Source organism: Grammomys surdaster, unplaced genomic scaffold (genome assembly GCF_004785775.1).
Source record: "Grammomys surdaster isolate TR1022 unplaced genomic scaffold, NIH_TR_1.0 124903, whole genome shotgun sequence".
NCBI lineage: Eukaryota > Metazoa > Chordata > Mammalia > Rodentia > Muridae > Grammomys > Grammomys surdaster.
The window spans coordinates 522,040-534,872 of NW_021619838.1; the positions used below are offsets into that span (position 1 = coordinate 522,040).

The 12,833-nt window shown below is 41.6% G+C and overlaps 1 protein-coding gene across 1 annotated transcript in view; it reads right to left on the reverse strand.

Moving 5' to 3' along the window:
* Ssu72 (SSU72 homolog, RNA polymerase II CTD phosphatase) overlaps positions 1–7,259 on the reverse strand; it is a 28,260-nt gene extending 21,001 nt beyond the window's left edge. The window contains exons 1-2 of the mRNA XM_028784903.1: positions 6,865–7,259; positions 3,693–3,705 (exon numbers count right to left, since the gene is read on the reverse strand). Of these exons, the coding sequence (XP_028640736.1) occupies positions 3,693–3,705; positions 6,865–6,944 (93 nt within the window). The 5' untranslated portion in view covers positions 6,945–7,259. The remainder of the gene's footprint in view (positions 1–3,692; positions 3,706–6,864) is intronic.
* Positions 7,260–12,833: the final 5,574 nt, after the last annotated feature.

A 12,833-nucleotide genomic window follows, 5' to 3' on the forward strand; every position in this document is an offset into this window, starting at 1 on the left:
CACACACACACACACACACACACACACACTTGGTTTCTCTGTCCTGGAGCTAGCTCTGTGGGACACCTCAGCTGAGGCCACGGAAGTTGAAAAAAGCTGAGTCAGTTCCCATGTTTCTAGAATATCTGAGCTGTACAACCAGGCCCCCAGAGTATGGCATAAGGAATACAACCCAAAGCACAGACTCATCATTAAACCCTAAGTCCACATACACCAAGCTATGAAACTGAAAAACAAAATTTCCAATGTTCCAACAAAATAGTGAGCAGGAAAGCAACAAAGCCAGCTGTTGTTTGCAACTGCAAAGGCAACACAACCAAACTCAGGAAATGTGACAGGAAACTGAAACATAATGCCTTCCTGAGAGGGTCAAGGCAGAGGTCCCACTTAATCTAAATTTGAAACAATTTGCTTACCATCCTGGATAATGTACAATAAAAGAACCATTTTTTAGGGAAACACGAACAACAATGAGGTGTGGTTGCCGAGGTCCAAAGAAGCACCACTGGGTTAGAGCAGCTGCTTGTCTTGTCTGTTGATGCTGCAGCCCTTTGCTGTACAGTTCACACACCCAAATGATGGGGCTTCAGCACCTGCGTGAGCATGCTCTACATGAGTGCTGGGATTAAGGATCATAAGACAAAGACTTGCCTCTTCAAGCCAACGAGGGTTTGTAAACAGAACAAGTATAGGGGCTGAAGAGATGGTTTTGCAGTTAAGAATATTTGTTCTTGCAGAGAACCCAGGTTCAATTCCTAGCATTCATGTGGTGGCTCACAGCCACTGATAACTCCAGTTTAAGGGGATCCGATGCCTTCCCCCTCCTCTTCTTTTTCTTTTAAGTAGATTCATTTTATGTGCATAAGTGTTTTGCTTTTGTATGTATGTATGTATGTATGTATGTATGTATGTATGTACGTATGTATATATTATATACAACCTGGAACTAGAATTATGAATGGTTGTGAACAATTACGTGGATGCTGAGAATCAAACCTGGGTCTTCTAGAATACTAAGTGCTCTGAACAACTAATCCATCACTCAAGCTCCCCTATGCCTTCGTCTGACCTCCATGAGCACTAAGCACATATATGGTACACATACACAAGAAAGTAAAAACACAAATACACATGAAAATACAAATCTAAACAATTTAAGTTAGAACATGTAATGAATGACAAATAAGATCTACATTACAAAACAACAAAACAACACAAACTCAAGCAGGCATGGTAGTGCATGCCTCTGATCTCAGCACTCCAGAGGCAGGCAGTGTTTAAAGCCAGCCTGATCTACATAGCAAATCACAAGACAGCCAGGACTACACAGAGAAACCCTGTCTCAAAAAAACAAACAAAATGTATATGTATGTATGTATACACACACACACACACACACACACACACGAGATCACACTACAAAAATGACTGGTAGAGAAGGGAAGATCATCTTTGAAAAGAGCAAGCCTTAAAAGGTTCTACATGTTACAAAAACTACACAGTAAAGCATTATTATAACAGGAACTGAGAATTATACAGACTTGAAAATATCTGCAATGAGTCCTTGTCTGAAGTGATGAGAAGCCATTATGTCAGTAGCTAAATAAAGCTCTTCAACATGGATCAGAAGTAGTTTTGCTCTGAATCTTGTTACTTTCTCCACAGGCATGAATGAGGTGAAAGATCTTAAGTTTTACAACCAAAGCTACTTGTGACCAAGTATGAATAAAGTAGATATTCAAAAAGTCACCTTAATTAAGTCAAAGGGCTGAGACTACTTTTCCCAAAAGGTCCGCCTCCCTCCATTGCCTAAGATCTACACTAAAGGGATTATCAGAATATTTTAACAATGGGAAAAGCAAAAAGCTGGATGCGTAAGGCTCATTTCTTTTTGGTCATTTCCCTGAGTACGTTAAGTGAGGGATAGAGCTAGACCCTTTGGCACAAGTCTGAAGTCTCAGCTACTCAGAAGGCTGAAAGGCAGGAGAATCAACTTGAACTCAAGATTTTGAGACTAGCCTAGGAACCCCAACAAAACAAGTAAGGTAGGAGATAGAGGCACTTCAAATGCACACAACATCCTCATTATAGAGAAACACAGAGAAACCCTCCAAGCAGGTCCCCAAGAGCATTGGAGAGGCCATGATAGACATGGCCACAATCCCCAGAAGGTTGTAAGGCTGATACAGGGTTTTCCACAGGGAATAGTCTCCATTTTAATCTGTCTATTCTTACAAGTACATCATCCCCCAAACAACCTGAACTAATCTCGGTATGACTGCAAGCCCAAGAGCTGCCTGCATGGTCTGCCATCACATTAGGAAGTGCCTCCCCTCCCCCATTTTCTGAACTATTTCTTTCAAGCATCCTAATTAAAAATAAATTGCAATGCAGTTTGTTTCCCCCCAAAAAGCTGTTCCCAGGTGGCAAAAAGGCTAATTAGCAACAGAAGCTCTGCTTTCTCTGAAGCTTCTGAAACTGGCATAACAGCCCATCTTGTATGGTGACAATCTGCTTCTTACATAAAGGCAGTGAATGCTATAAAAATACTCCTGACAATCAACAGCTTTGCCTGAAGGGCAACTATTCTGTCTAAAAATAAATGTCTTTCACACCTATCAAAAATCTATTAGTGAATTCATTGTAGAAAATGTTACATTAAGAAAAACAAATTGATGCTGGGCGGTGGTGGCGCACGCCTTTAATCCCAGCACTTGGGAGGCAGAGGCAGGCGGATTTCTGAGTTCAAGGCCAGCCTGGTCTACAGAGTGAGTTCCAGGACAGCCAGGATTATACAGAGAAACCTTGTCTTGAAAACAAAACAAAACAAAACAAAAACAAAACAAAAAAACAACAAAAAAAATTGTTTCACTGTTGTACCAAAGATGGAAAAGTAAAATGGTAAAATGTATGCCCAAAAAAATGTTCAAATTGCTAGCATAGGTTCTGGTATTCCCCCATACACCCCTTAATGTTCTGAAGTGATAAATGGGACTTTCAGTTATGATTTTTAACAGAGCACTGAAATCCTGAATTCACTGCTTCTTAAAGCAAGTCCATCTCAAAACAGGAAGTACTAGGGCTCAGTGTTAAGAGCACTGCTTGGTCTTCCAGAGGTCCTGGATTTCTCAATCCGAGAAATCACATGGTGGCTCACAACCATCTGTAACTGGATCTGATGCCCTCTTCTGGCATACAGGTGTAAAATGTACACACAGATAGAGTACTCATATACATAAAATAAAATAAATTTTTTTTTTTTTTTTTTTTAGGTTTTTCGAGACAGGGTTTCTCTGTGTAGCCCTGGCTGTCCTGGAACTCACTCTGTAGACCAGGCTAGCCTCGAACTCAGAAATCCGCCTGCCTCTGCCTCCCAAGTGCTGGGATTAAAGGCGTGCGGCACCACTGCCCGGCAAAATAAATCTAAAAAACAAAACAGGAAGTACTACAATCCTGTCATCTTTACTAAAGACTAGCTAGGGCCTATCATCCTGACTTTTATGTTGTTGACATATCAATCTTCCAAAGCTTTTAAAGCTGGCGAGATGTTATGGTACAGTTATGAAGTAGCCCATGGAACCTGGTATAATGGCATACCTTTGATCTTTGAGCAGAGGTAGGTGGATTTCTGAATTCAAGGTAGTAAGCCTGGCAAGTTGCAGGACAGCCAGGTAACACAGAGAAACCCTGTCTTGAAAACCCTGTCTTGAAAAACCAAAAAAAAAAAAATTCTAGTTTTATTGCTTCTGCCTCCTAAGTAGTGGGATTATAGACATGTGTTATCACATCATTTTTAATGGGGTGCTGAGAATCAAAGCCAGGGCTTTGTGCACAACAGACAAGCATGCTACTGAGCTACGCCTTCTCCCAGCTTCCTTCTCCTTTGTGTTTGAAGAGCTAGGTATGAACCCATAACCTTGGGTGTACTAGGTTAGTATTCTACTTCTGAGCTATATTCCCAGGCAATTTTGGGTTTTTCATAATTAAAAACGCAGCTTCCATGGACCAGGCATGGTGGCATATATACTTTTAATCTCAACACGATCTAAAAAAGAGAGAAAACGGTTGGAGAAATCGATCAATGGCTAAGAATAGCGACTGCTACTAGCACCCACATGGTGGTTCACAACCACCTATATAACTCCAGTTCTTCGGGGACTCAGTGCTTTCTTCTGGCTTATGAGGATACAGGCATACAAGTAGTGCATAAATAGGCATGCAGAAAAAAAATTTTTTCATTACTGGGAATGTAGCCTAGGATGGCTCAGACTACAGATAAAACTATGGGGTCTGGCTAATAATAAAATTACAGGTTGTTTTCTGCCTGAAAGCAACCTGTAAATAAAACAAAACAAAAAACTGCAGGAGGCAACATTCTAATTGAAGCCTAGCCTGTTTTATTTTTGAGACAAGGTTTCTTTGTGTAACAGCCCTGGCTCTCCTGGAACTCACTCTGTAGACCAGGCTGGCCTTAAACTCAGAGATCCACCTGCCTCTGCCTCCAAGTGCTGGGATCAAAGGTGTGCTCCACTACTGCCTGTTGTCCTCCTGAAGTATACTTAATATTTTTTTCTATTTTGGGGCTTAAAAAAGAAAGATTCTTTCCTGAGACTGAGAGGCAACGGGAACTGTATAAATATGCACTATTCTGGAAAGCACCCTTGAAAACTGTTAAGAATGTGAAACATGCCCACCATTTGGTCCATTTGGAAATTTATACTAAAATAGTAACCTGTGTAAAGATATTTACACAGCACAAGGAAGTTGTCACTTAAGTTAGAATCATTTGACGTCTACTAATGGAAAAACAATGACAAAAATCAACGGCTGCAGGGAATCTCTATTACTGAGAACTTCACCCTTGTTCATTAAACATGAATAAGTATATTTAAATTCAACGTGTAAATATGAAAGAGGAAAAAAAGAACAGAGCACAGTGGATTTCCTTCTTAACCTTAGCATCTGGGAGGCTGAGGCAGGAATGCCAAACCTTCAAGTTCAACCTGAACCTGAGCCACAATGTGAGATGAGGCCAAAAAGGGGGTGGGGTAGGAGAGGGGTGCTGGAAGATCAGTCAGTATAGAGGCAAGTTTGCCACATGAACAGGAGGACCTGAGTTTAATTCCCAAGACTCAGGAGAGAACCTGTCTCGGACCTGAGTTTAATTCCCAAGACTCGGGAGAGAACCTGTCTCAAAGAAGGTAGACTGAATTACTGAGGATGACACAAATCAAAGTTCTACCTCCAGGCACAAATGTAAGAATACCTAAAACTAGTAAGTCCACAGTATCTCAACAAGAGCAGGTAATAGATAAAGTGCTTTTTAAACCTGTTAGGTGTATGTGTCTATCGGTAACTCACAAAGGTAGGGCATGGCATCAAATCCTTGTGATCTTAGCACTCTGAGTGAGGCAAGATAAATCTTAGTTCAAGGAAACAATCTAAAGTAGGGTACCTCCCCCCCCTTTTTTTTTGAGATGGTATCTTATAGTCCAGGCTAGCTTTACACTTTATAGCCCATACTGTATAAATTCAAAGCATGTCACCATCAACAAAACAAACAAAACTACTAAGTAAAGACTATGGTCTACGTCATCGGTTCTCAGTGACTTCTTTGGGTGGTCAAACCACTCTTTCACAGGGGTCACCTAAAACCATCAGAAAACACTTATATTTACATTACAATTCGTAAAAGCAGAATTACAGTTATAAAGGAGCATCAAAAATAATTCTATTGGGGTCACAGCAAAAACAGGACTATATTAAATGGTTGCAGGATTAGGAAGGTTGAGAACTACCGTAGCAGTAAATATTACAAAGAATGAGATTTTAGAATTTGAGATGATAGGCAACTAACACTCTGGACAACTAAGAAAACATGAGACAGTGCTTGGTATGGTGGCAAACTCCTATTAATAACAACACGAGGGAGGCAGGTGAAAAGTGAGTTCAAAGCCGGCAGCACACCTTTAATCGCAGCAGCTAGGAGGCAGAGGCAGACAAATCTCTGATTTTGAGGCCAACCAGATATACAGAGCGAGTTCCAGGACAGCCAGAACTACATAGAGACCCTGTTTTGAGGGGGGGAAAAAAAAGCGCAATTGTCAAAAAATAAGATTTATAAAAGTTTCAAAAGTTTTCAAACAGTTAACTCTGGGAGAAAGAGCCATTTCTACTGTACTATCAAAGTTGACATTTATAAAACCACATTTTAACTGTAATGCAATGCATCACTTTCTCATTTTGTCAAGAGATTCTTAAGATACGATACTATCAAAGAAGAAATCCCTACTAGACACTGGTCAATTCGTGAAGAAATATGAGGTGGTCCCACTGAACCAAATGAATTCATGTGCTCTACAAATTATTGACTAAAGTTAAGGGGGGGGAGGGGTGGTGGCTTGTGCATGAGACTTGCAAACGTAGAGAGCAATAAACAGTTCCTGACGTTAACCACTGGTTGTTACTTCCAGACTCGTTCCATCTTGATATGACGTGTTGTAAGCTTTCCAGTGAATGTGACCTGACGACACATACGGGGAAAGATAAACATCAGGCACCCTTCGCATCACGGAAAGATCTTGGCCTACCCTGTGATACTGCTTCATACCCAGAGGCCGCCAGCTGTCAGACACAAAGTACGCAGACAGGCCGCGAATAGCATGCCATCTCTAGAATTTACTAGGATGCTTACTCTACAGAAGGGCGTCGCGCGCACAGATCCCTCTGAGGGTTCGCCGAGCCTGTAAGCCGGGTGTGGCCCGACCTTCCGCGGCCCAGTCAGTACAGGGTCGGGGTCTGGACAAGAATCTGTGGGGGGAAAAAAAGGAGGGAGGGGCAGAGGGCAGGTGGAGCTTGCACTACCTGAGGATGTTGTGTGCTTCCATGCTCCGATTCTGGTTACTCGAGCACACCACCGCCACCCGCAGCGGCGATGACGGCATGGCACCGACCGAACTACCCACTGCACTCTTCGCTACGGAGCTACCACCTAGAAGCCGGCTTCGGCGCGAGGAAGATGGCGGTAACCGGAAATCACCGACACGGAAATGAGGACGACGTAACGCTTGCGGAGGCCGACGGTGCTTTTCTGGGTCCGCACTGCAATCGGCGCGTGAGAGCGACCGGCCAACGCTGAATCAGTTTGGGAGCAGCTAAGGTCTGCGCCCGTGGACCACCTTTCCTGGCACCTGACGTCACAGCTCCTGAGCCGGCAACTGAAGCGGTGTGAGCCGCGCCTGCGACCGAGTTGTCTTAATGTGCCGTCGCCTTTGATGACGCGTTGGGCGCAGCGCTTGCGCAATATTGGAAACTTCCTGGGGGCGGGCGTTTGTGGGGGAGTCTGGAGTCCTTTCCGCGGCTCCCTATAGTCTGGTTACCATGTTTCTCTTTATGATTTCCTCCAGGTGGTCACTCCGCCAATTTTATAGATGCGCTGTGCTCCAGCACTTCGTTTGTGCACTATCTCTATTACGAGTACCTTCCTCAGGTCCACTGAACTTCTTTTGGAGAGCCCTTTGCAGGTTAACATTTAAGTGATATGAAAATAGGAGTGAGGTAGCGGGCTCTTCAAGTTCTGCTAATCGGGAAACCGGCAGGAAAATCGCTTCACTGTTGGGAGCCAGTTTAGGTTGCCTACTGAGAGCTCGGTCTCGAAAGAAAGAAAAAGAAGAAAAAAAAGAGAAAGAAATAGAGCTGCTGCGGGGCGTGGTGGCTCACACTTTTCTTTAATCTTAGAACTCGGTAGACAGGCAGATTTACAGCCTGCCTGCCTTGTGACCTTTCCTCTTTACCTCGAATGGAATGGTCAAGAAAAAAGTGAAGGGGACTAGATGGGTTGTTTGGAGATTCTGAGAACTCCCTTAAAGTTTATTTTGTTTTGTTTTTGTTTTTCGAGATAGGGTTTCTCTGTGTAGCCCTGGCTGTCCTGGAACTCACTCTATAGACCAGGCTGGCCTCGAACTCAGAAATCCGCCTGTCTCTGCCTCCCAAGTGCTGGGATTAAAGGCGTGTGCCACCACCGCCCGGCTCCCTTAAAGTTTAAACAGTATGAGATTATGGGAACAAAAAGGTAAGATAATGCGTAGTTAGTATAACAAAAGGTGTATTTTATGCTGAGGATCATCACACAAAATACACACTCTAAATTTCCTAACTACAGTCCCAAGCCTATTTCCCCAAGATTTCTCACCTGTGCCACTTAGCTGAAGGTTTGGTCCAATCTCTTTAACAGAAGTCTCTGATACCAGGGTCAGGATCTTGTGGGAGACTCTCTAGCCAAGGCAGATTAAGGTAGCCTCTCTTCAGATGTACAGAGCAGAATGTTGTTCTTGGTCACTGTTTATATACTGTCCAGTGGGCATCATGGGGTTCTAGGATTGTGTCTGGTTATCTTGAGTGAGTGATGTCACTGGATTCTGGTTATTGGGTGCAGGTTATGGGTGTAGTGGGTTTCTTGACTAAGCTATTTTTACATGTCTAAAAGGCATTCTTTTTCTGTGTTCATTGCAGAGATGCATTTAGAGCCCATTAAAGAATCACTGTCAAACAGAAGGCACTAAGACGCTATCGTCCCTGGCTACAGTCAGTGACATTGTCTAGGCAATTTTCATTTTTATCCTAGGACTGAAAAGTTCGTATGGGCTAAGAGACTGGCTACCCAGGATAGATAAGGCTTTCTGTCCTCTAATGAGATACTTGAGGAAGGGAGCAACACAAGCACCAGGAAGACTCTATCTCCTTAAAGAACTCAACAAAAGAACTGAAGGAGATGAAATGAAATTAGGGACATTTAAAAAGCACTATTTTATGCCAAAAAATATGCAAACTAGCCAATTTTCTTTGGCTGTAGTCTGAAGCCTGACTTTGCCTGGTTGTGAAATATACTGTTTCACTTTTGCTATTCTCAGTTTTCAGAAAGCTTATTGTGAAATGAAGACTCCCTTACTTCTCGCAGGGTTCTGTAGGGATGCAGCTTGGAGAAGGCTGTGAATTGCTGTGCTATCAGAGTAGGACAATTGAAAGGCCGGGAATGGCAATGACCCACCATAGAATCAGAACAGCGAAGGCTGGCAGCTAAGGGGAAAACCTGCTGTGAGAAATATGAATGCAAAGTATAAATCTTGCTCTAAAGGAACCAAGAATGTATTCTGACCCAGATATGAATAATCACAGGCTTAAGCACATGGAATCAGGTTGTTCTGACAGGAATAGTTCACTATGGAAGAGGTTTCATGGACTTTTATAGCCACAGAACAAAAGAAAGCCATAAATTGGTAGGTTTAGACTCTGAGACTAATTATTTATTAATAAATGCTTTGGCTAATAACCTTGGCTCTGTTACCCAACTAGCTCATGCCTCAGTAATCCAGTTTATTCTAGAATACATTCTTCTACTGGCTAGTTACTTCTCAGGTTTATACAACCTGCTTCCCCTCTGTCCAGGTGAATCGCTTCTGCTTCGCTATTTCCCAGAATTCCCCTCTCTTCTCTCTGCCAGAATTTCCACCTCTTACATTCCTATTTTCTGCCTCAATTCATTGCCCATAGGATTTTTTTTTTATTGACAGGTGAATGCTTTTACACAGTGCACAAGAGATTCTACATTTCCCCCTTTTAGTCCAACAAAAGGCTTTCTTTTACAATAATATATAACATAAGAACAATTATGAAACACATTATGTATGGATTACATTAATCATGTCTAGTCCATTTTTATTTGGCAACTTTGGAGAAAGTACGCTACTGTCTATCCTATCTTGGCAAGTTAGAGTTCTGTATTTAAATCATTTTCAATCAAAACTTGCACTTACAAACCTAAGAATGCCGGGCGGTGGTGGCGTACGCTTTTAATCCCAGCACTTGGGAGGCAAAGGCAGGCGGATTTCTGAGTTCGAGGCCAGCCTGGTCTACAGAGTGAGTTCCAGGACAGCCCGGGCTATACAGAGAAACCCTGTCTCGAAAAAAAAAACAAAAAACAAAAAACAAAAAAAAAAAATCTAAGAATATCTTCTTAGGTCTAAAAACATTTTTCTCAAATCCTAAACAGCTTAAGCTTAATTGTGAGACTGGCTAGTCTTTAACGCCATCAGAGACCTAGGTATGCAGGAAGTACAGGCAAACAGCTTTGAAAACTATAGAAGTGGCAGAGAGAGTTGGTTGGCTGGACAGTGCCTCAAAATTTCTCTATAAAGTTGGAGCATCCATCTTCATCCTTCAAAATATCTGACAGGTTTTTGTAAAGCAGGAATTATGAAAGACTGCTTGCTGCGTCTTGGTATAGGTCAGTAGTCGACTTCCCCGCATCTCATTTGTCCAGGATGGACAACATACTGTCAGCAGTTGAAGCAAGGACAACTTCTTGCTCGATGACTAGTCCAATATATTTGAAGCAAACACCAAAAGAAGGATCTTCAATGCTGATCATCTACTTTGAAGTAGAAAAGGGGTGCTGCCAGGAGCAGGACTGTTTAATTGGCAAAAATGCCTTTTACTAATAAAACATCTATAATGCCATATGCTGTGGATCTCTGAGGTTTTTGAAGACCATCTATTTGTACTATGTCTGAATAGGCAAATGTTGCTTGTTTATATCTGTTCAACTTAGGAAACAGTTCTGTAATAACTAGTATCAAACATGACTATAAGTTTGATTATTAACTTTCATTCTTAATTATCCTAAAGTTTGTAATAGCAGCTTTCAAAGGACTGGAATGTAATATTGCATTTTTAAGAATTATATAGGTACAGTACCTTAAAAGGAGTTAATATATAGTATTTGTAACTAAATATAACCTTAATTTTGTATCAATATGCAAAAATCAATACCAATGTAACTAAATATAACCTTGATTTTGTATCAATATACAAAGATCTAAACAAATGTAAGATTTTGGGCCAGTAGTAGTGGCTCTATAATTTAAGAGTATATTCAATAATTTACCCTTTATTCCTATTATTCCTATATCTTCCCCTTTTCTTTTCATCCCTTCTCTCCCCTTTGTAAAAGCATATTTTATTTGCTTGTAGTGATTGTTGTCTCAAAGGCTTACTACCTCCATCTGCTAGCCTAGGCCTAGTCCTGGACGCTTCTAGCTTCCATACAGTCTAATTTCTTCTTGTTGGTTTCTTCTTTGCCTACAACTACTTAATAAACCCATGACCGACAGCCAACAACCAACCACAACCCACCTGTGGAGGCTCTGGAATTCATGTGCTCTCTGAAAAATTTCCAGAATTCCAAACATCACACAATCACAGAAAATATCTGCAGCTGTCAAAATCACGTCCCTGCAAGAGCACAAGACAAATCATAGTCATCTGTTGTGGACAATCTGTCTCAGCTTCATATCCCATACCTAGGATTAAAACAAACACATTTTGTTTTTTTAAAAAGAATTATTTTAGCTGGGTGGTGGTGGCACACGCCTTTAATCCCAGCACTTGGGAGGCAGAGGCAGGCGGATTTCTGAGTTCGAGGCCAGCCTGGTCTACAGAGTAAGTTCCAGGACAGCCAGGGCTACACAGAAAAACCCTGTCTCGAAAAACCAAAAAAAAAAAAAAAAAAAGAATTATTTTATGTATATGAGTACACTATAGCTGTCTTCAGATACACCAGAAGAGGACATCAGATATATTACAGATGGTTATGAGCCACCATGTAGTTTCTGAGAATTGAACTCAGGACCTTTGGAAGAGCAGTCAGTGCTGTTAACTCCTGGGCCATCTATCCATCCTCATTTTGTGTTTTTTGTTTTTGTTTTTTGTTTTTGTTTTTTTCAACTGTGTGTTTTTAAAAGAAACCAAATTTACCACTATAAACATCCTCATTGATATTTGAAGTCTGCCATAATTGTTCTTTGTGTTTATGAGGAGAAACCCTGTTGTAAGGCCACAAAGACCATCACATGGACACTCTTTTTTTTTTTTTTTTTCAAGACAGGGTTTCTCTGTGTAGTCCTGGCTGTCCTGGAACTCACTTTGTAGATCAGGCTGGCCTCGAACTCAGAAATCCATCTGCCTCTGCCTTCCAAGTGCTGGGATTAAAGGCGTGAGCCACCACCGCCCCCACATGGACACTCTTAAAGCCAAAAAGAAAGTCTTTATTTTTTTGCCTGGTAGCTACACAGAGAACTTGCCCAAATCATGTAACCTTGAGCCTTACAGCTCTTTGACTTTATGTACAAAAACCATCTTAATTGGGATACTTCAATTAGCAAGAGGCAGAACTATAGAAGTATAGAAGCTAAAAAGCAAGATTAGTACATTTAGGAACTTTTTACTTGGAGACTGAGGGACTTTGTTTCTATTATGAATGGTGTTGAGGCCTATGTGCTGGGCTTTTTGTTTGTTTTGCTTCTAATATTTATTTTATATGAGAACACTGTAGGTGTGTTGAGGCCTATGTGCTGGGTTGTTTTGTTTTTAAGATTTATTTATTCTATGTATGTGAGTACACTGCTGCTCTCTTCAGACACACCAGAAGAGGGCATCAAATCCCATTACAGATGGTTGTGAGCCACCATGTAGTTGCTGAGAATTGAAATCAGGACCCCTGGAAGAGCAGTCAGTGCTCTTAGCCACTAAGCCATCTCTCCAGCCCAGGTGCTGGGTTTTAAGTGCAGAGTGGTGTCTCTAACATAGCATCAGTTGAGCTAAAATCTGGGGGCCTGTTACAAGCTAGGTGCCAAAATCTTTAGGTGCCCCTCTGATGTGTTCAAGGGAACAGTATAAAGCAGCATGTGTTTTTGTAGGACTTAAGGATTTGAGGAACCAATGAGGACACTTCCCCCCCCCCTTTTTGTTTTGTTTTGTTTTGTTTTGTTTTGTTTTGT